The sequence below is a fragment of the Syngnathus leptorhynchus genome, chromosome 10 (assembly GCF_054491065.1).
Source record: "Syngnathus leptorhynchus isolate UIUO chromosome 10, UIUO_Slep, whole genome shotgun sequence".
Classification (NCBI taxonomy): domain Eukaryota; kingdom Metazoa; phylum Chordata; class Actinopteri; order Syngnathiformes; family Syngnathidae; genus Syngnathus; species Syngnathus leptorhynchus.
Genome location: NC_141204.1, coordinates 10219111 through 10241679, shown reverse-complemented (window position 1 = coordinate 10241679; position 22569 = coordinate 10219111). Strand labels below are relative to the sequence as shown.

General features: G+C 39.1%; 1 protein-coding gene across 5 annotated transcripts in view; it reads right to left on the bottom strand.

Annotated features, from left to right (window-relative positions):
- Positions 1-22569, bottom strand: part of cdh23 (cadherin-related 23) — a 120548-nt gene that overhangs the window by 59230 nt on the left and 38749 nt on the right. For all 5 annotated transcript variants that reach the window (XM_085921742.1, XM_085921745.1, XM_085921744.1 and 2 more), the window contains exons 7-9: positions 16860-17054; positions 16646-16774; positions 11882-11960 (exon numbers count right to left, since the gene is read on the bottom strand). In XM_085921742.1, the coding sequence (XP_085777868.1) occupies positions 11882-11960; positions 16646-16774; positions 16860-17054 (403 nt within the window). The remainder of the gene's footprint in view (positions 1-11881; positions 11961-16645; positions 16775-16859; positions 17055-22569) is intronic.

The window sequence follows — 22569 nt, the reverse complement described above, 5'->3', positions numbered from 1 at the left end:
TCATCCCTCACTGTCTGAGCCTTTTCCCTGCTGCACTTTCTTTGCTAGCTTTACTTTATATATGAGGAACGTGTCATGCTTATTGCTGTATCGTAACATGCAAACATAAATGTAAACAAAGGGTTTATAGATACATGAAACAGCTAATTAGATTCCAGGGGGATTACTTGAGAAATGACAACACACACACACACACACACACACACACACACTACGCTACACTAAACTATACTATACAGTATTATTCAGAAACATTGACTGCTCTCTTGCTTTTATTGTAATCCATTTTGAGAGGCCCGGTGTGTATTTGTCAGAGAGCTGGAGAGGCCCCCTATGCAATCTGTAGATGGACACAAGCCATACATGTGAATGTTATCAAAAAGATCTTCTCAATAAGAAGGCAAACAATAGCACGGACAGAGCTGAATGAAATAACCCTGAAAGTCAAGTCAAGTCCAACTGGAAGTAATTCACTTACGTCCTATGTCAATATATTCTGTCCTGACCAGCTGACAGCACACAAACTCTTCTATCTCTCCGCTACATTGTGTATACGAAACAGAAGACTCTGCAAACAGGCTCAGCAAAAACTATTCACTTGCATATGAAAACGTGGCTCGTGTGCGATAAAGTCAGTATGCACGGTCTTGAGTGCAGAACAACAACTTGATGGGTTGAACTGCATCAGCACTGCAATGCATTTTTTAAAAATGAAATTACAATCAAAAGTATTTGACGCAGTGCATTGCGGAAGAGTAAAAAAAAAAAAAAAAAAAGAAAAATCCATACTATTCTTAATATTGGCATTTATTGTACATGCACTCGGGGACCAAAGTTTTGGTAGTCACTCAAACTTTGCATTTATAACTTTTTTGTATTCTTTGCTGCTCAATAGAGGACAGCACACACGCAAACACGCACGCACACACATGCACACACACACACACACACACACACACACACACACACACGCGCACACACACACGCACGCACGCACGCACGCACGCACGCACGCACGCACGCACGCACGCACGCACACACACATAGGTTTGCTAGGTAACCAAAACATGAGAAGTATGCTTCCTCTCACTCAAGGTTGGATGACTGAAAACTATGATTTTGAAATCTTGAAGTCTATGTGTCAATCTTTTGACTGAAAGGTCATTTTAGGTCATGTCGACTTCAGCTGTCCATCCCCTCACCCGCAGGGATATAGATTATTGAACACAGCACTCACTGCTTTGTGACTGTATGGACAAACAATGGAATTACTTAGATTGGTTCACATTCAAATAAAAGGTTGCATATTTTGGTTTTCTGTTCTTTGAAATGATGTTTCTTAATCATTGCTGTCTTTGCTTTTCAATAGAGTTCCTGTGTGTATGTTTTCTAAAACGCCTTCAGTTTTGATGATGTATCCAATGCACCTCCAAAGCTATCATTAATATTTAATTTCAACAGTCAGGTTAGTTGCTTGGCAGCGGTGGTCAGAATAATAAAAATGAAATAAGTACATTTTTATTTTTCCCCAAAAAGTGTCATGTCTGGTCTACAAATGTGCTTACGGATAAACATGTTCAATGAATTGCTTTCTCCAATGATTCAGAGGGTTTGATGCCCGCCCGTTGTCATATTTATGAATGAAAAAATATGACATTCACCACACAGAGCTCAGAAACTGTCCCCAAATAATGATATATTTTCAGAAGAATAGAATTAACTATTTCAGGGTCAGTTCAGAGCAATTCCAATATGATGCCCCTTTATCAGTCAGTCCCCAGACTTGAATAAGAAAATAATGCGACTTATATGATTACAAATTCAGTTGCTCTGTCAATATTTCTCTACCTTTCAGCCATGCGCTCTTACTATAAATTGCTTCATACTTTGCTCTTCTTTTCATGTGCATTCTTATAATGAACCTGATCTGGTGGATTAGAAATCATTCTCTTCAGATAGTTTGTAGAGAAGAAATACATTACGCCCAGATGCTAAGTCCAAAGTGCACAACAGCTAGGATCAACAGATTAACCCATGTCTGTGTTGCTCACTCACCATTCGCTGCTCTATTATTGCCCTGTAAATCTGAAATTGAGGGGAGGGAAGCTTCAGAAAAAAGAACACAGGGCAAGTGTGGGGACAGAAGAAGATAGCTCCATTTGAGCCTCGAGGTAATTAACCTCAATTGAGGCCAAAAGGTGTACCGAGGGAGGGGCAATGATATAAATGTGGCACAGTATTATGTCAAGCTGAATTATGTGGAGAAAGGGAGAAGAGAAAGGTCTGTTTGAATATGATGTTTATTTGCAAGTACAGTATTTTATTGTCGTAATGGTTCTGCAATTTTTTTTCTTTCAGTTTATGTTCATTTGCTGCACTGGACATGTACTAAGTTATAGACACTCAAGTACGTATTGTATACATCTGGAGTATAAACTGTGACGATACTGTATATATGTACTAATTGTTGCCATAATTACAATGATAAACACAGAATTTTTGTCCTATTTCATTATCTGTTAAAGCATAGCTTGGCAAGCTTATACTCTTTCTAAAATATCCTGCTATTTTTTATTTCTGCAACAATGACGTAAGTCTAGTCTACTCTATTATAAGTACAATCGAGGTTGAAATAATACAATTCAAAAAAAGCAATTAATACATGGAATGGAATGAGTTCAATGTACTTTCCCAGACACTATCGCTTCAGTTCCACAGTATATGTATGTAAAGTACTATAAAGCAATAACAGCTTGTCTAAAACTCTGACCTACATTTTCATGTTTGGCGTAACAAGCTGGCATCAATTGTGATGAACCTGAAAACATAACCATGACATTTTCAAATTTTCTGGAAAGAGATGAGTGATCACCTCTAAGAGGTAAAATGATAAAGACTGACTCATGGCTGCTCTTGCAATAAAAGATTCAACCATGTCAGAGTGCTCTGACCAGTAGACAAATTGAACAGGGCACGACAATCACAGTCTCTCTTTTTGACCCTGCAAAATCCGAAATGCTTCATATTCACGCAAGGTCGGTAGCACAATTGTGCACTAATCTGATGTACAGTTTCGTATCCATGTGCATCATCAGTATTTACCTTGCCTTTGGCAAGAATGCACGAGAGCTGCTTCAAACAATGACTGCCAATAAATATCCATGGCATGTACGTACGTGTATGGGCCAACACTGTGGTAATATTTTGACCGGAATTCTGCACCCCCTCACAAAGGGAAGAAAAGATATTCATGCAAGTGAAAGTGCCTGGGGCAGCAGCCAGCCAAAGTGAACTGGCTGTATTCACAAGCTCCGTATGCCATTTAATGTCCAGGCTCCTCAGCTCACAAGAGTGACATCTGTTTTAAGAACTTTTCTTGCCAAGATCGTTCCCATAGCAACACCCGTAGTCACAAAAGTTGTGTGGATTTACAGTGCAGTATGGATGGATCGGAGTAAAAAAAATCTAGTCATCCAGATAAGCAAGATATTTCTTAAGTGGATCATAAGACAGATTGCAAGCCACATAAATGATTAATACCTGCATTCATTTTCTTCCACTTATCTGGCGTTAGGTCGTAGGGACGGCAACTTTAGCAGGGAAACCCAGACTTTCCGCTCCCCATGCAGGTCTGACACGGCAGAAAGGCTGTTGTGCTGTAGTTAATCTTGGTCAGGATATTAAATTTGTCTTATTTTTGTGGTAACAATCGAGACAAGAAGCTCTATTCTATTTGAGACTTATGTTGATCATGATTGGTGTCGCTCTGTGTGTGTGTGTGTGTGTGTGTGTGTGTGTGTGTGTGTGTGTGTGTGTGTGTGTGTGTGTGTGTGTGTGTGTGTGTGTGTGTGTGTGTGTGTGTGTGTGTGTGTGTGTGTGTGTGATGATAGAAGTGAAGACTCTCAGTGTGGGCATTGTGCCGCTAAATTGGAAATTGGTTTGTCATCTCTATTGACCTGACTGGAATACGAATCTTCAACAACCCTTCCTTATGCAGGTCATCGGTATAAGCACCTACGTGTGTAGACATGACACCTACACTTAAATGTGGAAGCCAACACATTCTGTAAACATGTATGCATAAAATGGAGTTTTGCCACTTTAACATTGGCTCCACTCGGTTGAATTTGTTGAGAGAGGCAGGCTGAAATCACACGCAATGACTCTCAGGGACCACCAAGAAAGAAAATGTAATCATATTCTAATTGCTGATAGAGAATGTTCTCCAATGATCTGGCTGAACACTACGATTAGATACCCGGGGGTGGGGAGGTCGGGAGAACTGCAGCACACAGACACACCAGCAGAAGAAATTACTTTTGGAATTTGGCCTTCATACTTTCAGGCTGTAATTTTGTATTTCTTGTATCTATTTAAATGTCTTCTCAATCAGATATACCACGAACATATTTCCCTTTTATGAGACATGAACAGGTTCAAAACTAAGGAAAAAAGCATTTTGACTATTTGAAGGATCAATCTGCTGTTTTTGCATTGAACATTTTAAAAGAAATCACAAATGAATAATTAAATAGATTTCTCCTCAATAAAAGGAATAGTTTAAAGACACAACTTTAAAATGTGAGGAGGGTCAAAATTTTGGATGTTTGTTCATGCTTATTGATTGCTTGCACAATGGAAGAGGCTGTCATGTCATAGAAAATAAATGTAGCATTTCCTCATCATTGCTCAGAATAGTCTAAGCATTACCAAAGTATTACAAGTAAGTTGGGAGCAAATTCTTTGTGATTTATTGATAAGGCTGTTTTAATTCCTATGTCATGAGCAAGAGATGGCGCAGGGTAGATTCCTAATTGTAATTATTCCTGCCCTACTTTTGAATTAAAAATCAGTAAAGGTAACAAAATAGGAATAGAAAATAGCAATACTAAAACCCCAAAACAGGTGTGTGTTGTTAAAAAAAAAAAAGATGATCACAGTTTTAATCACGTGACAAGTGTATGACAATAACTTTTTCAATACAAATCAACATTTGAGGAAAGCCAAACAAGTGTAATCACTATGACTAATCTAGTGACAACTGTTTTCTCTCGTTTGCGACAACACCACGGGGGAGCTAGGATGTTTTAGTAATGCGATATGGCATGCAGCCAAAGCTTTGTGTCTTGAGGCACAGATTTTCTATGCTTTGCGAAATGTACACACATTAGTGTCACTTTTAAGGATAACACCTGCAGGCAAATCAAGCTGATAATAAGGTTTGGGCTATTGTTTTTCAAACCACACCAACATCAAATTCCTAATACCCAGTACAAACACGTTCATCTGCATGTTAACATGCAACAGCGTACTTGCAAATCATGAATGGAATTTGTATCCGAATGGAGAGTTTCTTGCAATTTGATGATAACCTGGAATAAACAAATGCTAGCTTACATTAAGATAGTGACTAAAGTTTTTCCTCTGTCTTAGATATCCTTTAATAACTTTTGGCAATTATTTTCTGGATACTGTCGATGTATCTATTTGGTTGTATGCACTTTTACTGTCGGCATTACAAAATACAGTGTTCTGTCCTGTAATTACTGTGGAATCAAGATTATTATGAGATCCTCCGCAGCTCCGTGGATGCGGAGGATCCCGTAATAATCTCACCATCAAAATAGCAACGGTCAATCACTTGTATAAACACCAGACCCACGTGGGAACTGACCAATAAGACCAATATTTGGGAAAAAAAACAAAACCCAAATTTGTTTTCTGCCCAACAATGACGATATACAGTTTTTAATTGATTCAAATAATAAATCCATTAACCAATGAATAGAATGTTAAAAACTTCCACATGATCAAAAATGACCAGTAAATGGCATCTAAATTCATAAAAAGGCAAAAACATAAGAAAATGACATCTTTACTCATAGACAGTCACTGTTTTCACTTCTGAAATTAGCCTTACTGAATCAACTGGAGGGCTTTCTTATAAAATGATGCTGATTTCTTTTGAAGATGACCGATATTTTAAAAAAAGCTGAGCTTGATATGGTGCACTACACTACTGCAGACTGCAACCACAGTATTGAACACATTGTGAATTTAATACTCTAACTTTCTGTCAGTGTCAATCAAAACAAATCATTATTTTGTTTGAAATGGTGGACTTTTTGATGCTGCTCATGTATCGGATCCTATTACAAAATTGATCAGATGTTTGCAGGTGTTGTGAATGGACATTGCTATAATTCCTACGACTCATTAAAGCAGGAAAAAAAAAAAAAAAAAGGACTCATGCCAATGAGGTCTGCACCTCAATGATGAGTACCCGACTCCACTCGAAACTCAACTAGGCTTAGGATTGTGTGGCGATCAGTGTCCCGTAGACTGTCTGTCTTGTCTGAGAGATTACAAAGCAACAAGCTGTGGAGAGCCTCAGAGCGTCTAATTGAAAAGCTGAGAAATCGCAGCATCACAGCAGTCACGAAAAGAGCTCCCTCCAGAATAACAGGTATTAGGCCTTGTCCATATTATAACTTGTCTGCTGATATAAGCCTCGGTCATCGCAGAATCGAGTCAAAGCATCGGGGTGTAACAGGGCGGACGGATAAAGATACTTCCGAAGAAGAAGTTCGGGGGGAAATAATCATGTTTACGAGAGTTTATCGCAGCTGGGGGACAATTTTGAACATTGGCTTCCTATGTTATAACAATGCATCTTAACTATTAGTTGTGTGTTGAACTTACAAGGTATGATCTTTATACTGTCAAGGTATTGGTAAATAAAATATTCTCCTGGTGTCTTAAGGCTGCTTCAGAACAAGGGTATGGTACTCGGGATGGATGTTCAATTTAATTACGGCAGTTCTGGGAAGTATAAATACTACTTTTGTCAACAGCGGCAAGATGGAGGAATATGAACCAAGGGACAGTAGCAACCGTGATGCAATAGAGTTGAAGAAGCAAAGATATTTCATATTAACTCATTCGGTATTTCATCAGCTAGATAGATATATTAGCTAATAACTAAATAAAACTCAACTTTATCTATAGAGCACTTTAAAACAATCACCACTGCATACAGAAATGAGCAAAAATTTGTCATGTATGTACAGAGGGATTTCTTTTGCCACTGCTGATTTTTGGTGTGAAAATGAAAGCTATCATGCTGCATCTATTTGAACAATCACTCTGCCTGGATAATTTTAAGACAAAACCCCTTGAGGTGACTATTTGCTGCCATTCCTCAAACAGAACAGATGCAATCCGAAAGAAGAATTGTCCAAATGTAAAGGATGGAAAAAGACTTAAGATGGGATTAGTTGTGACAAAAGAGATGGAGACACACAAAGATGAACAAGAGGCTGATATAAAAGGCTTCAGGGATGTCCTTTCATTTATGGGGGCGGCCGGCAGATTTTTTTGCTGCTTGTTCTTGTGCTATCATTACAACACAGTGGTGAGGCTACACAAACTTTACACAATAGATTAACTCTTATCCTGGCAGACAGCAAGGTCTCATGTTGTAACTTACTGTAATATAAGTCACTGAGAATTTTACTGAGCATTAAAGAAATAATTTATTCTTCTGCATGAGGGTAATGCTTTTCTTGTGTCCCGTCAAAATATTTTATACTCTTTTGATTTTACATCATTTTGAGAAATTCTTATCATAATGTAAAATTTTGGTTGCAGGCGACACGTTGATAAGATAACGATAAAAAAAGATTCCAAGTTCAAAGAATCAATGTTTATCTGTGACTAATTTGTGATCGAGTGTTACTGTAACGCTATATTCTAAATTTTCTCTGCTGTTGGAAGTCCCTTCTTTCTGGTTCTGTTTGTTAGCCTTATGTCGGATTATTTGCAAATGAGAAATGGGGAATTTTCCGCGATTGACTGGCAACCAGTTTAGGGTGTCCCCGCCTGCTGCCCAATGACCCTAACCCTATGGGGTCAAGCGGTACACATAATGGATGAGCTTTTTTTTTTTGGGAGTTGCATATTCGACCATCGCTTCAACAAAACTCCTTAAGTGTCTCTTGGTTGTTTTTCCTCGGATGGGGTGGTTTCTTAATAATTTCACTTATCCACTATACTATCAGATCATACTGACAGCTTTAACGACAAAAAGTGATTCTTAAGAAAACTGCAAATGCCCTTTTAAAAATCAATGTTTTATGTTTAATATTAAGGACAGCCCAATTATTCCATGGAGAATATGTCTACATGTGAATATGAAAGTGGCCATGGTGTCAGGATAAGGCCTTCAGTGCTTTGGTGTGTCTTTCATTCCTGTGGGTCGTTGATGTCATTCAGACGAGGCGAAACTGTCTACTTGCTTGCCTCGTTGTCTTTGGAGGCTGTTTGAAGTGGATAGTGATGAGTGGAATTTTTTGTACTGCAGAAAAAAAAATCAGATATCATAGCGTGCTAACACGAGTAGAAAGAAATGAGAGTAGCTATTAAAGTGCCTCTTATAGGGTCATTTCTTTTTATAGAGTGTGCCGTTAAATGATCCCTACTGCCTAATGTTACAAATGGTCCAACCCTCAAAGTAAGTGTATTGTCTATCCAACGTTGAGTATTTCAAATTGACAGTCATTTTTTGTGCTGTGATTTCATTAAAATAACCCATGGCCCTGTGTATAAAATACATAGAACATATTTTGCCTGCCCTTGCCTTTTGTTTTTTTGACCACTGGGATGAATGGATATTTCAGAACGTGTGTAGAGAGATAATAGTAAAAACCCGTGTGTTGTCTTAAGATTTTTTTTCAAGAAAGTTTTAATGAGATAAAGAAATTAATTTTGAATTACTGTCATTTCCAGCAACAGAAATGTCATTGTTGTACATAAAGAAATGTGTCCAATCACATACAGTATTAAAAAAAAATGTGAGAGCTTGTAGCAAATACGAATAACTATCTTATTAAACAAACTACATTCTGCTAAATCACCATGCATGACTAGAATTTAGATTAGCTAAAAGTGGGCCTAAGGCTACGTTCACACTGTAGGGCACGAAGCCCAATTCTGATTCTTTAAATAATTAGGGGAGATGAGGCGACGCTCCTGAATCACATTTAATGGAGACATCTACTGAACATTCTGAGCTGAGCTGGTGGATGTCATCGTATCTAATGTCTAAACATCTCTGCCAGTATTTACACTTTTAAATTAACACTTCATAGACGTTCATAGAAAATAACACCGGTATATAGGTATTTGTAGAACATGTCCGCAGTCACCATATTAATGACCTCTGAAACAGACTGACTCCTCCCTACACGATGAGATACAAAATTCAATCTCTAGCTAATGCCAACTAACCTTTAACTTGTTTACTTATAGATTAAGACCAACATGACACAATTACTGCTGAATTAAGGTTGAGGTTAGTTTTGACACATTGAAAAGAACTTTACCGAGCTCTGCATTGCCAGGCCTGGAATGTGTCAAATGTTTTGTTCTTATTCACGGAAAAAAACTAAATAAGTTAGAGTATGAGTTATGACATGGGAAAGAAAATTCATATCAGCCATCTAATATAAAGATGAGGTAAAAAGAGAGCAGGACAGTGGCTTAAGAATATGGCAAACATCCAAATATGGAATGCGTGACATTTAAATTGTCATTTGAATTTTTGCTAAAAAAAAAAAAACGTGGCCTATTTCTCAGAGTAGTGGACCTGTCCTCCCTTTCATGTGCTTCCCCTTCCACCATCTTCACACAATCAAAACAAACAACTGCATCATTGCAGGAGGAATCCTCTTGCGTTCATAAATTCCCAGATATGATTTCTGATTGGATGAGGCAAAGAAAATCCACATTTTAAGCCAGACAATAATTAACATAAATCACAACTGCAATTAAGAGCCTTTTTATCTTAATTACTAAGCTAATGAGACGAGTCCCGCAGGAACAAGCAGATCTCTTTGAGGACACGCAGTGAGAAGCAACACAATGTTTTTTTTTTCCAGAGTCAAGTCAGTAATCATGCATGTAGTGGAATATGAGAGCCACGAGAGATGTAATAGATATGTCGTTTTTTTTTTTTACACTTACACGAGCACTCTCGTACACTTTGTATTATTTTGACAATAAAGTGGAGACAACGACACACCGTCATCCACTCTACTCTTCATACCCTTGGCCTTCTGCCCTTTATATGCTGCCGCTGCATCACCCTTCCACTTTCATTATCTTTCAAACTTATAATGATTTTATCAAGCCCCATAGGAGCTTAGTGCAGGGCAATAACTTATTTTTAACTGAGTGGGAATACGTTGCAGCACGTAATTAATGTCTTTTTAATGCTCTTCTCCTCTGGAGCTTGACTCGTCCCTTCAACTTTGAAACAAATATTACGCGCAAACATAACAACAAGACATCTTGCTGTTTACGCAGAATCAGACCGAGGATGGGGATGCGCTCAACTTCAGTTTACAATAAATTGTAAAAGAAAAGGGATGGTTGTGCACTCAACAGGAGGAATCACATGCATGCAAAAATTAAAGAACACGCGAGGGCCTTGCTCTCACGTGTCACCACTCCAAAGATAATGCATGACTACACATACGCTCAAGTTCCACACATGGAGTCAAATTCCTTTATCCCACTGTCGGGTCAAGTGGTGATCCAGCAGATGGTCTGACAATGACTATCTCGATCATCCCAAATTTTCTGTGGTTTGCCAGGCTTATCAAGCAATGCCAGCATCTTTCTAGCCAGCTGGCAAAACTGGTACCACTGACGTCCTTTCATCTTGGCCATGCTGAGGTTTGTCAGAGCATGCACATTACCTGTGTTTGTAATACCCCTTCGGTGTTTGTTTCCACCACACACACAATTGCTCGACTCACAGAGACTTCTACGTCTTACTGGATTAAATAAAAAATGAACCGTGGCAGGAATAGTACAGAAGGTTTAAGATGTGGTTTTAGTTTCTATTTGGCACATCTCATGGCGGTCAATAAGGTAACACTTTTAGCAAAGTATGCAGGTGAAGCTTAAGGTTAACCCAATTACGCAAATGCAGTAATAGTTATGGTTAGACCATGCTTGAGAAAAGCTAAAAACATCCAAACTTAGAATGACACAGTTTGATTTCATGCTCCCAACAGTCATTAACATTTGCGTTGATTTATTTTGGCTCAAGTTACTAAAGGGATTTAGAGTCATTTCTGTTTTTTTTTTGTTATTTCAAAGAAGGCTAGAAAAAGAAGATATTGGGCAAGTTCATGAGTGAGAATCCTTGCCTTGGATCAACACCAAAATCTAATATGGCCCTCCTTGTCCCAAGGTTGATCTGTCAATCAATTTTCATGGAAATCCGTTTACAAGTTCACGAGATATCCTCCTGGCAGATAGACAGAGTAACTGGCAAGCAAAAAACATCAAATCCTTGGCAGAGGAATATTCACTTCAGGAATATGTAAACAGGATCGCTGCTACAGCCTTATCAGCACCATGCAAACAGCAGCTTCAAATTCTGTCACATTTACAACCTTAAGATTTCATAATGATGGATTTTAACACTGACACTTTGGATTTACCCTAACTTTTCATGCCATATATCAAATAATATAATTGAAGCAGCTTAAATTGACAGAAACAGACCAATGTAATCTCAGCGTTTGTTTTGAAAGAAAAAAAAAAAAAGAAAACAGTTATGCCAGTTTGGGTTGCCCACTGCCAGGTTGAATAACAAACACTTGATGACGCCTGACTTCCTCCCACCATTCTGATTAATAAACACTTGGAGGCAAGCTTATTCTGTCATTCTGAGATGCTGCTCCCCACTGTTATTGAATGTGTTTGATGAGACTAGTCTTTTTTTTTTCTGTGGGATTATGATAAGAGGTGATCGATTCCACTCTCTGTGCTTTGGATGTCAAATTGATTGTGTGACTCAGACTCAGACCTGAGATGATGGTGTAGCCGATCCCCCTGGGTCGTCCCAAATCTTGATCGATGGCAGTTATCTTGCGCACTTCGTAACCCTGAAGAGACACATACGCACACTTATTCTCAAAACATACCCACGCGGCACACCTTGACCTCAGTCTCAGTTGATATCATTGCATTATTTTTCACATACTGTACACACCTGAGGAGCACTCAATTTACACCAATAATGTTATAAAACATTTCAGTATCATAAATAAGCAATAACAGCCATTTTATCTTTTAGGGTATTTTTAAATCCATATGAAAACACATTTGTTGCCGCTCAAGTGCATCTTGGCTCATGAGAACACCGAAAAAGTGTTATCTACTGACATGGTGGCACATTCTGATGCATTCAGTCCGAGATAAAATCAACTGTATGGAATCCCGGACCCAACATTAATTTTGTAAATCACTCTTTTAAAATGTTTTGATTATTTAGAGTGCGGCACAGTGAAGCACTGCTTAGCCTCACAGTTCAGAGGTTGCGGATTGGAATCCATCTCAGGCACTCCCTGTGTGGAGTTTGCATGTTCTCCCCGTGCCTACATGAGTTTTCCCCAGGAACTCCGGTTTCCTCCCACATCCCCAAAACATGCCTGGAAGGACTATTGAGCCCTCCAAATTGCCTGTAGGTGTGAATGGGAATGGTTGTTTGTCTCTTGTGCCCTGTGGTTGGCTGGCGACCAGTTCAGGGTGTCCCTTGCCTAATGCTGGGACAGGCTCAAGCACGCCCGCGACCCTTATGGGGCCAATCGGTACTGATATTGGATGAATGGATCATTTTGAGAAAAAAGTAATTTTCCACAGTCCTGCTAATTTTGCATGCACTGATTCTTATCTTGTTGATTGGCTCATATCATGACATGGTAGCACAGATTGGAATTACACATGTATGTCATGAACACATACCTGACATTTCCTATTGTTGAATATAGTAGTTGTGCGCATTTCAAGGGATCAAAGTAAAATAAAAATAAAAATCAGTCAATCCTAATCTTACACTTGCTAAAGATGCTTTTTCAAAAGAATTTTTCAAAAGCTGAGTTTTTTAGGAACCCATGTTCTGATTTGTGTGTTTCGAGGACGCAGGTGTTAGAATTATTATTATTTTTTTCCTTACAAACCAAAGTTGGCATTCCTTTATTTGAGTATTTTGATTTGATTTGAGTAATGGGGCACAAGCTGTGCTGTAAAAGAAATAGGATACTCTAGTTCTTTCCGACGCTGTTCATACACGCTTGCAAACAATATTTTTTTTTTTTGAATGTGCTGTGAAGATGAATAATTTATCTTACCTGCATACCATTTTATTTAAAGGAAAAGTCAAGTTAACCATTTTCTTTACAAGAATATGTTCTATGCCTCCCACTAGTCTAAACATGCCATTCTGATTAATATTGCATTGGTGAAATATAAATTAAGAAGCAAAATACAGCCATTTATCTTCATCTCAGGGGGCAGACATTCAACTTGCAGTTGATGGAAAATGACGTCACAATGTCTAAAGGCTCAGGTAATTACACAATTAGACTGGAACTAAAAAAAAAAAAAAACGACTGGCCAATCATAGCCAACCTTTTCATTAGAGAGTGAATTATTTGTCATTCATTGGGATATATTTGTTGATTATTTCTCATTTCATTGATGAAAACATAATATGACAGTTGTGGTGAAAAAAAAAAAAAAACAAAGAGGAGGAAAAAGCTTTTCTAAAGTCTTTGATCCACCGAGCCTTCTCAGCCTCTATGCTTCAATCAGACATGGTGGTGATACTTAAATATCCTTGTGCTGCGGTGTGAGATGGAGCGGCCCTCCCCACTCCACAATTGCAGTCCCTGTCCCATCCTTTCACTCACCACACATAAACTCGCTCTCTCCCATTGATCCTGCAAATTGTGTCTGAGGTGTGTTTATGCTCCATTTCTGCCAAAGCTGCTCCTGTCATTGACCAATTACAGCAGAATCAATTACAAGCCTTTTACAGACACTGATTCACAAGCGATTAAAGGCTGAGAGGAAAAGGACACGTACTGTACACACTCACTTCCACACACATTTTTGGATGGGAAGTACTATGAGGGCAATAACAGAATATAGTAAAATTGGGTTTGTTTTCAGCATGTTTCATCCTGAGATCATCTAAAAACATGGGTAAATATTCAAAATACCTCCAAATGTTATTTGAGTGTTTTAAAGCTGCATCTTTAATCATATCTTATTTACAGTATCTTCAGCATTTATTTTAGAGAAAAAACAATATTAGTTACATGGGTGACGACATCTGGTTAGATTATGCAAACATACTCAAAGCTTCCCAGTAAGTGTTAATCTGTCTAAAATGAAAGATGACAGACCTCATATGTCTGAAAGTACTTGTTTCAGATGGGACCTCATTACTGTGGCCCAGCGCTATTCATTACTGCACACACTCAGAACTAAGTCACCTGTACTAAATGTCAGCACGCCAATCTTGGTGAGATTATTCCTTTCTGAAGATCAAATTATACATATCTGGATTAGTTTTTAAAACAATTGAGTTTCATACTCTAAGAAGTTTTGTTGGACAATTGTCTTGGCAAAAGTTTGTTGTAATACTAAACGAATAACATGACAGTATCAATATTTGTTGTCTGATCCTGTCTTTATATAGCTTTTGTAATTTACGCGTCCTCTGTGAACTATGTGAAAAATAAGGTATGCTGCTCTGAGTGGATTATCTAGTGTTGTTGGGGCTTATTGGAACCATGTTCCCACAAAGCAGCCGACCAAGAAAAAACACTTTGAAGTGATGCCAAAATCATACCGGCAATATTATCAAGCTGTCCACATAAGTGGACTCTGTTCACTCATGTGACACAGATACAATTTGCATTCCTGCAAACACACAGACACCCGCACACTCACTGGACCATCTCCTCTCCCCACCTTCATCCTTTCATTGCAGCTCTCCTGTGCATTAGCCCTCCAAAGCTCCTTCCTTTTTTCTCCACACTGATTTGACAGCCAAAGTGTGTTTGGCCTAAAAGGGGTTTAAACGTCACTCCACGCAGCATGGATTCACTTCTAACAGATAATAACCCTGCCCTGTGCTATTTTTTTTTTCCAACCCTCCGGTTTCAAAGTATTCCACAGATGACAGGTGGTGGAAGAGCAAAGAGGCAGGCACTAAGAAACAAACTGAGTGGCTGGGAGGGTGCAGAAGGCATATGCACACAAACCTCTGAGAAATGGCTGTCGATAGGAATCCCAAGTGCCTATCCCTTCACCTGTCTGTGTTCTGGCCTTGAGAAGAGTTGACACTTGGTCTGTCACGTTACGCCCTCGACTTAGCGCTGGCAAACATTGCTTGAAATGACATGCCTGATGGACTACCTCAGGAGGGCATTAAAACATGTTACAGTAGTGAGCTGGTATTATCCTATATGTACTGTATCCATTGCGAGGGCAAAGGAGCTCAGTAATATCCTCACTACGATGTCACAATAATAGGATTACAAGCGACCCTACAATCCCTCTAAATAGTGTTACCATGGGTCTATCTTTTTAGGTTTAATTTGAATATTTTGTGCCTCATTATTCCATATTGAATAGCGTCAAAAGAAATCGTGAATTGGGAGCCATTCTCATGTTCATTTGAAAGAGCCTGCTCATGATTGTCAGTAACTAACTGTCTGAGACCGATTGTCAATTAGTCAATGACTGTAAAAGAAAAAGAAAAAAAATGCTCTACACAGATGGAAAGGTGCTGTCAACGTTGTGTTTACGTGCAAAAATAAAGAAACAGAAATGAACTGTTTTAAACTTTAAAATCCAATCATTTGGAAACGTATTTCTTTTTTAAAGAAAGTATGAACCTTTCAAACATAACTCAATCTATAGCACTGAAAATTTCCGCATTCCTTTCACCGGTTTCCAACTAACAATTTAACCAATTGGCTTCATCTCTCAAGCCCCTCCAGATTCCCCTCATCCCTTCATTTCTCCCCCTCCACTTGTGACCTTCGCGGTGACAGTTGATGAATCAGGGAGGTGGGGAGACACCGGGCGTCGACTCCGTCACGCCCCGTTAATATGCATGCAAATGTAGCACTTGACATTTCTACTACAGTGCATGCAGGCAGGGGACGAGGGACACGTGGATGGGGATGTAAGGTTGGGTAAGGTAGGGAAGAAGCGTCGAGAGAGTTCAAGTCAATGCTGCCAAAAACAGAGGGAGAGGTGAGAGCAAAAAGATTAGGAAGGGAAGTATTATGCCCATGTGTGTAATTCAATCTCGACTAGTGCAAACATCAATTGCTGGACCATTAGCCACCTGGGAACCCGGTTTAAATGCCTGAGCCAGTGGAGAAAACACACATGGCATGCGGTGAAACAAACAGCCAGTACATTAGATGTCCATTAAAACCATGTGATAAAGACAAAGGTGAGGTCAGGGTGAGACCCCACTGCTTGAAACTTCAGTGTTGCTTTCAGTCCCTTTATAATGAACATAGCTGCATGCACAGCATGGTGAGATAAAATAGGCCCCTGTGACCTTTGTTGGAGGCTCCACATCGCCAAAGCACACTGTAAATCTCACTCTGTAATTACAGTGTACGGCATTCACATTGCAGTATGGTGGGATGAGTTTTGTTGTGTGAGGAAAAATAAGGGATGGTCTGAAAAAAGGTTTTTAAACCACATTTCACATGCAGTTACACCCAAACACTTTCAAAAGTAGTTTTGTTTTACTGACCAGTGGAACATCTTCTTCTATGTTGGTACTGTAGGGAAGATTGGTGAAAATAGGGTCCATGTCTTGGACATCAGTAATGGTGATAGCCAAGTTAGCGAGCCGAGACAGGGGTCTCGTTTTATCTTGATCCTTGGTGAAACCAAAGAAACATTTATGTCATACAACATTACAATAATACCGTTAATACAAGTGGGATTTTTTTGAGTGGGCTGACCGTAGCGTTGACAGTGAGCTGGTAGGCTGAGGTAACCTCAAAATCCAAAGGTTTGATGACAGTTACAGTGCCTCTGGCTCCATCAATGCTGAAGAAGGGAGAAGGTGGCTGGAAGGAGAAGAGGACACTGCCTCCGGTGCCCTGGTCTGGGTCTGTCGCGTTCACCATAAAAACTAGTTTTCCCACTTGAGTATTCTGAAAGCCACATTCAAGCAGACAGCCAAACAGTGACATTAACTGATCAAATTGGAAGGTGAAGACAGGCCAACAGCAAGGACATGGTCACAACAAGATCTGTTTATTGGTTTTATCAGTCAATCGATTAATTTATAAATAATAACTGGTAGCAATAAAATCTATGAAATTGCATAAAAGGCAAATGCACCACTATTATTGTTTTACATTATTGTACGGTATTTTCAATAATTTTCCGAACTATAAGGCGCACCTAAAAACCTAACATTTTCTCAAAAGCCGATAGTGCGCCTTGTAGTCCGGTGCGCCTTACATATGGACCAAATTCCGAAATTTAAACTGGTCCGAAGCATTGTGTCATGAAATCAATCATAAGTGGCCCGCTGAAGACTATGAACCATGAATCAAAAAGACTATGGATCATTATTTTGTGATTATAAAGTATTTTTTTGCGTCTGAAGTTGAAATAAAAATGATAAAATGGAGAATGATTTGATTTGGATCAAAAATCTGATATGATGCATTAATGGTGCGCCTTATAGTCCGGTGCACCTTATATAAGGAGAAAGTTTTAAAATGGGCCATTCATTGAAGGTGCACCTGATAGTCCGGTGCGCCTTATAGTCCGGTGCACCTCATAGTCCGGAAAATACGGTAGTAATTATATTATGTTATGTTATGTTATGTTATATCATAATATATTATATTATATCATATTATTTCTTGTGAATTTGGAATAACAAACAGGACAAACATAGTTATTGTTTTTTTGTAAGACCGTTTTGAGCTTTCCTTCAATGGTAATTTTTATGCAAGAGTGCCATTTGCACTGGAAAAAAAAGTAGAAATAAATGTAACTTTGCCACTGTTGTACTGTTTGTCACATTAGTTGTACAAAAACCTGGCTTTTGAAAAAGCATTTTATATACATTGTAAGTGAAGATATGTGGTTCCCAGAATGGTCCATTTAACATTTGTTCTTGATGACGGACCTTTCCACAGTCCATATCTGACACCATAGTTCACAAGCAGCATGACTCTTTGTAGTGCGTGGGGGTGCTAATGGCCATCAGACAAGTCGTTTCACCTTTCGCCAGGGCTCAATGACCTCACCATTCAACCATTGATTGGAATTTTCTGATAGAGCGAGCAGGTCAATAAGAGTGACAAAGCAGAAAAAAAGCTTGACAATGTATACCTTTGTTTGCAATAGCCTGGGAGACTCTTCTAGCAACCCTCACATTAAAGCCAAACAATAGAGCGCGATCATCAATGAATGGCTGGAACTCTTGCAACATTGTGAAACATACTGTGTATCTCACTGTCACTCACATCACAAGTACAACACTTGTAAATTACTGTATGTAGTGTGCAAGTAGCTGAGTTGATTGGTTTCCTTTGGGAAACACAGTGCTTAGCAGAGGGTCACTTGGAGATAGACGCTGTGACTTCCCTGCTGTGACTTCTGTAGCAATTACCCTCTTCTACTGAAAGGTGTGACTTCACACAAGCAAGCCACAGATGCATATACGCTAGATGTGTCATGATAATCTGACAATTATCACAAATGTCTCTTTCAGGGGTTAGGTGCTCATACATGATTAAATCCAAGGGAGTAATTAGGCACACGGCAAATCAAATATATGCTTCTGTGTTTTGTCTTCCTGATTAAAAAAAAAGCCTGATTTTACCCTTGATTTTATTTTACTTCGTCAACCAGAGGTTTTTACTACTTGCCCAAAGGGAAGTCTAACCACATCACCCCTTTAAGTGTTATGTTATTTTTCCCACCTGATCCCTCCCAATTTACAAGCATCTTGTTAAGTCTATTTATGGCAACTCTAATCATTTTCTTGTTAATTTGGAGAGCATGGCATGTTTATTGAAGTCTTAGACAAAGCACGCCTTGTGAGATTTCTACCAGTAAGATGGAAAGCTCTTGGCTTAAAACAGTGACAGTGCAACATTGTTACCGTCATTGCTTGCCCCCCCCCCCCCACCCCGAACCTCTTTAATGTTTTTTCAACCCACACAGCCATTATCTGAAGCATTTATCCTCACGAGGGTCAGATGGATGGCGCGACACAACAAAGTTGATGTGGCCAAAGTTATCGACTCGGCTGTGTAAAACTCATTTTTGATGCACACAAAATCGTAGCTATGGTTTCCCATGGAGTGTCGTTAAAGACTGTAAAACTATTGGAACATTTATTTCCCTCATTTTATTATTACATATCGTGATGTTGGGCCAAAACCTCATAAATCACATTTTGGTGAATTTTCTTTTTTTTCAAAAATCTATACTTTTGTTGCTGTCATTAATGAGTTGAGCCAGGGCGACCAAATGCAGCTTGAACCAGGATTTATTGAAGGGAAAGGAAGTTGGAAGGGAGGCAGGTGGGGAACTGACGACGGGAGTGAGACTCACAGCCAGCAAACAGAAAGACCGACCGACAGAAATTCACTTTGGACAAGATTAAAATTCTGACCGTGAGCCTCCAGACAGACTGGGGTGAACCCAGACGACAAGAACAGGAACTCCGGGAACGGACACGGACAGGACAGAACATTAGACACCGACAGGGAGAAACACACGGGCAGGGTTTAAATACATGAGACAACAAGAGGGAGCAGGTGATGAAGGGGTGTGGCTGAGCGAAGTTGCCGGCCAAGCGTCTCTGGCACGGCACGTGACAGTTGCCGGTGGTACTTTTACAAATTGACCATTTGAAAGAGTTGAAAATGCCTCGCTCTTTTCCATGATGTGATTCTAATGATTGAACAATCCTGCCATTTTTGGGGACTCTTGAGATGTGATGATCTTGGAGAGACAAGGATATCGTCCAACACCAGAGATATTCACGACAAATTCTTAAAATTAGAAGGCAACAATTCCTGACTTCGAAAACACCTGCAATAGGTCGCCGCTCAGTGGGGTACGCGCTTTAGGCTCGAGAATAAACATCACGATACAGCCCAGCTCCTCTCAAGGATATTGAGAGATTACATACTGGACCTGTATGAAGTAGGTCATCTAGTCCCTTCATTCTGCATCATCTTTGTTATCTAAGGAATCCATTGTGTAATAATCGCCGCAATATCAAAAGTGAACTTTTATAGTTGGAACATGGGTTACATGATGAAATCTGTGATTAATGTGAGACCTTTTCAAATGTTCTAAGAAATGTTAAAGATATGGTGATTTCCACGAATCCGAGTCTAAGACGTCTGCTGTTAACAAAGGCAGAGCTCTAACTGTTCACCACAATAGAGCTGTGATTACGCCTACACTGCTTCACAAGGTATTTCATACCCCCTCAACTGTCTGCTCTGCTTCCAACCAAGTAGGCATCTGGTGATTTTACCAGTCGTACTCTCACCCCTTTCATTTCATGCCATTCATATCAGCCCCTCCACAACTGCCTCCCACCCGTGGTGCCGTTTCACACTTCCACTGACATTTTGTGATGTACAGTAACCCCCCTCTCCATCGCGATGGTTACGTTTCAGACGCCACCCCACAATAAGGGAACAGCAGCAAAATAGATATAGCCACTTCCCTCTCAAACAAACGATATATTGAGGGAAAAAATTATAAACTCTATTTGAAAATATATTTCTTCGTCTTGACCTCTAAAAGTATCGGTCTTGTCCCAGTCTCGATACTTTTAACGACTACTACTCTACTCCTCTCTCTCAATAATGTCTTGTCACTAAAATTGTGAATACTGAAATTATGACAATCATGTCTTAACTTACAAACTGACCTACTCAGTCTCTACTGAAGAAATACTGATTTGGCTTACAGTTGTTCAACCACCACCAAAAGCCAAGCAACAAACATCCTTAAACAAAAAAAAGGAGGACTACAAAAAAGGTACTTTTTAATATTCATGTTTTCAAGTCCTTTACTCTGCATAACCAGAGTATTTTTGTATGTTTTGAACAGAAAGCTTTCAATATCTTCAGTCACTAACATGGGTTACTTGGGTTAGAATGTTACATTTCATCTCAAGGTAGGTTACAACTTACCCAGGTATTTTCCATTTGTAGACACTTGATGCACCGTAGGTCAAAAGAGCTCAAGGTTAGAGACACAAATGCCAAAACAAAAATATAAGAATGATCTGCATGCCTGCAGTAGATTGGCTCATAAAAGGTCAGAGTGTGCACACCAGAACAATATGGTAAACAATACACACGTAACTAGGCAGTACAAAGCCAATTAGGGGCTAGTGTTCAATAAAAACTGAGGTCAGGATTTGACAGTATGCAGACCTGGCAGAAGGACGAAGCAAAAGAACTGCTTAAATTAAACATAGAGGTGACATAAAAAGCCACACTTCACCTTTAAAATAAGTCTATCAATAATTAACACATTGAAATGCAACCATTTCCTTATCTACATAAATCCAACATTAAATGGGGAAAAAAAAAGAGATAAAAAAAAAGTCATTTATACTGAGGATAACTGCGACGCTGAGAGCCAATGTGTAGTTTAATGAAATCATCTAATATATTTGTGAACATTTTTACATTGAGGCAAGTGGTCATAAATATCACAGTATTTATTTCTAAATGGCTCTCAGGCAAAACAGTTCAGAGATGCCACATGGATTTGATGTAAAATCCAGCATATTGCGTTTATTGAAACATGTTATCTCAAGATAACAAATGCTCTGGCCCAGAGGAGACAGTAAAAACTTGAAATCACATGTCAGCACAGTTGCACCTGCAAGCTGATAGACAGCCCAGCTAATAAAAAAGATGTGGGCAACATTGCAATTCCACTCACAGGGAGGGACATTTGTGACAGGGCTTTCTTCAGAGACTCTGAGACCCAGTGGTTTGTAGATGAAGCTGTGCTACTGAAATGCAATGCCAAGCACCGAGTGTATATCGCAGAGCTCTTTAACCTAAACATGCTCGGGGGTAAAAGGGACTGACTACGCAACAGGTTGAGCAGAGCTTAAATCACTTCCCACACATTAAAATTGGATTCTGTGAGGAGTATGATGCATTTTGATTGGGGTTTTTTTCAGCACAAAATGAATTTTGAATTCTGAACAAATTATATACATCTAATACTACGACTACTTTGTCAATGCTCAAGTCTGCGGCCTAAAGTTGAAGGCAGCAAGATTAGAAACTCTAAAGCTTTAGGAAAATAAGGAAAATAAATAATAAATAAAAATAAAAAATACAATTACAGATTGTCACAATTGTGTCCCTATAAATGAAGAATCTATATAATAGGGTTGTAATACTAAATAGTAGAATGGTCTATTAAAGTTAAAAGTCAACATTTCAAATCTATTTATTTTGTGAGTAATGCCGTTGAAGTAAACAGAATGAAAGTTGGTTAAAAAAAGTGTTTTTATTTTGCTGGTGAAAAAATAGGGATAGGGTCATTACGGTGCAGATCCACCTTTTTCCTTTGAACAGCTGAATATTATTCTTGTTTGGTGGCATTGCTCCTCAGACTCTCTGTGTCAGAATTGCTTTTCTGTTTCTC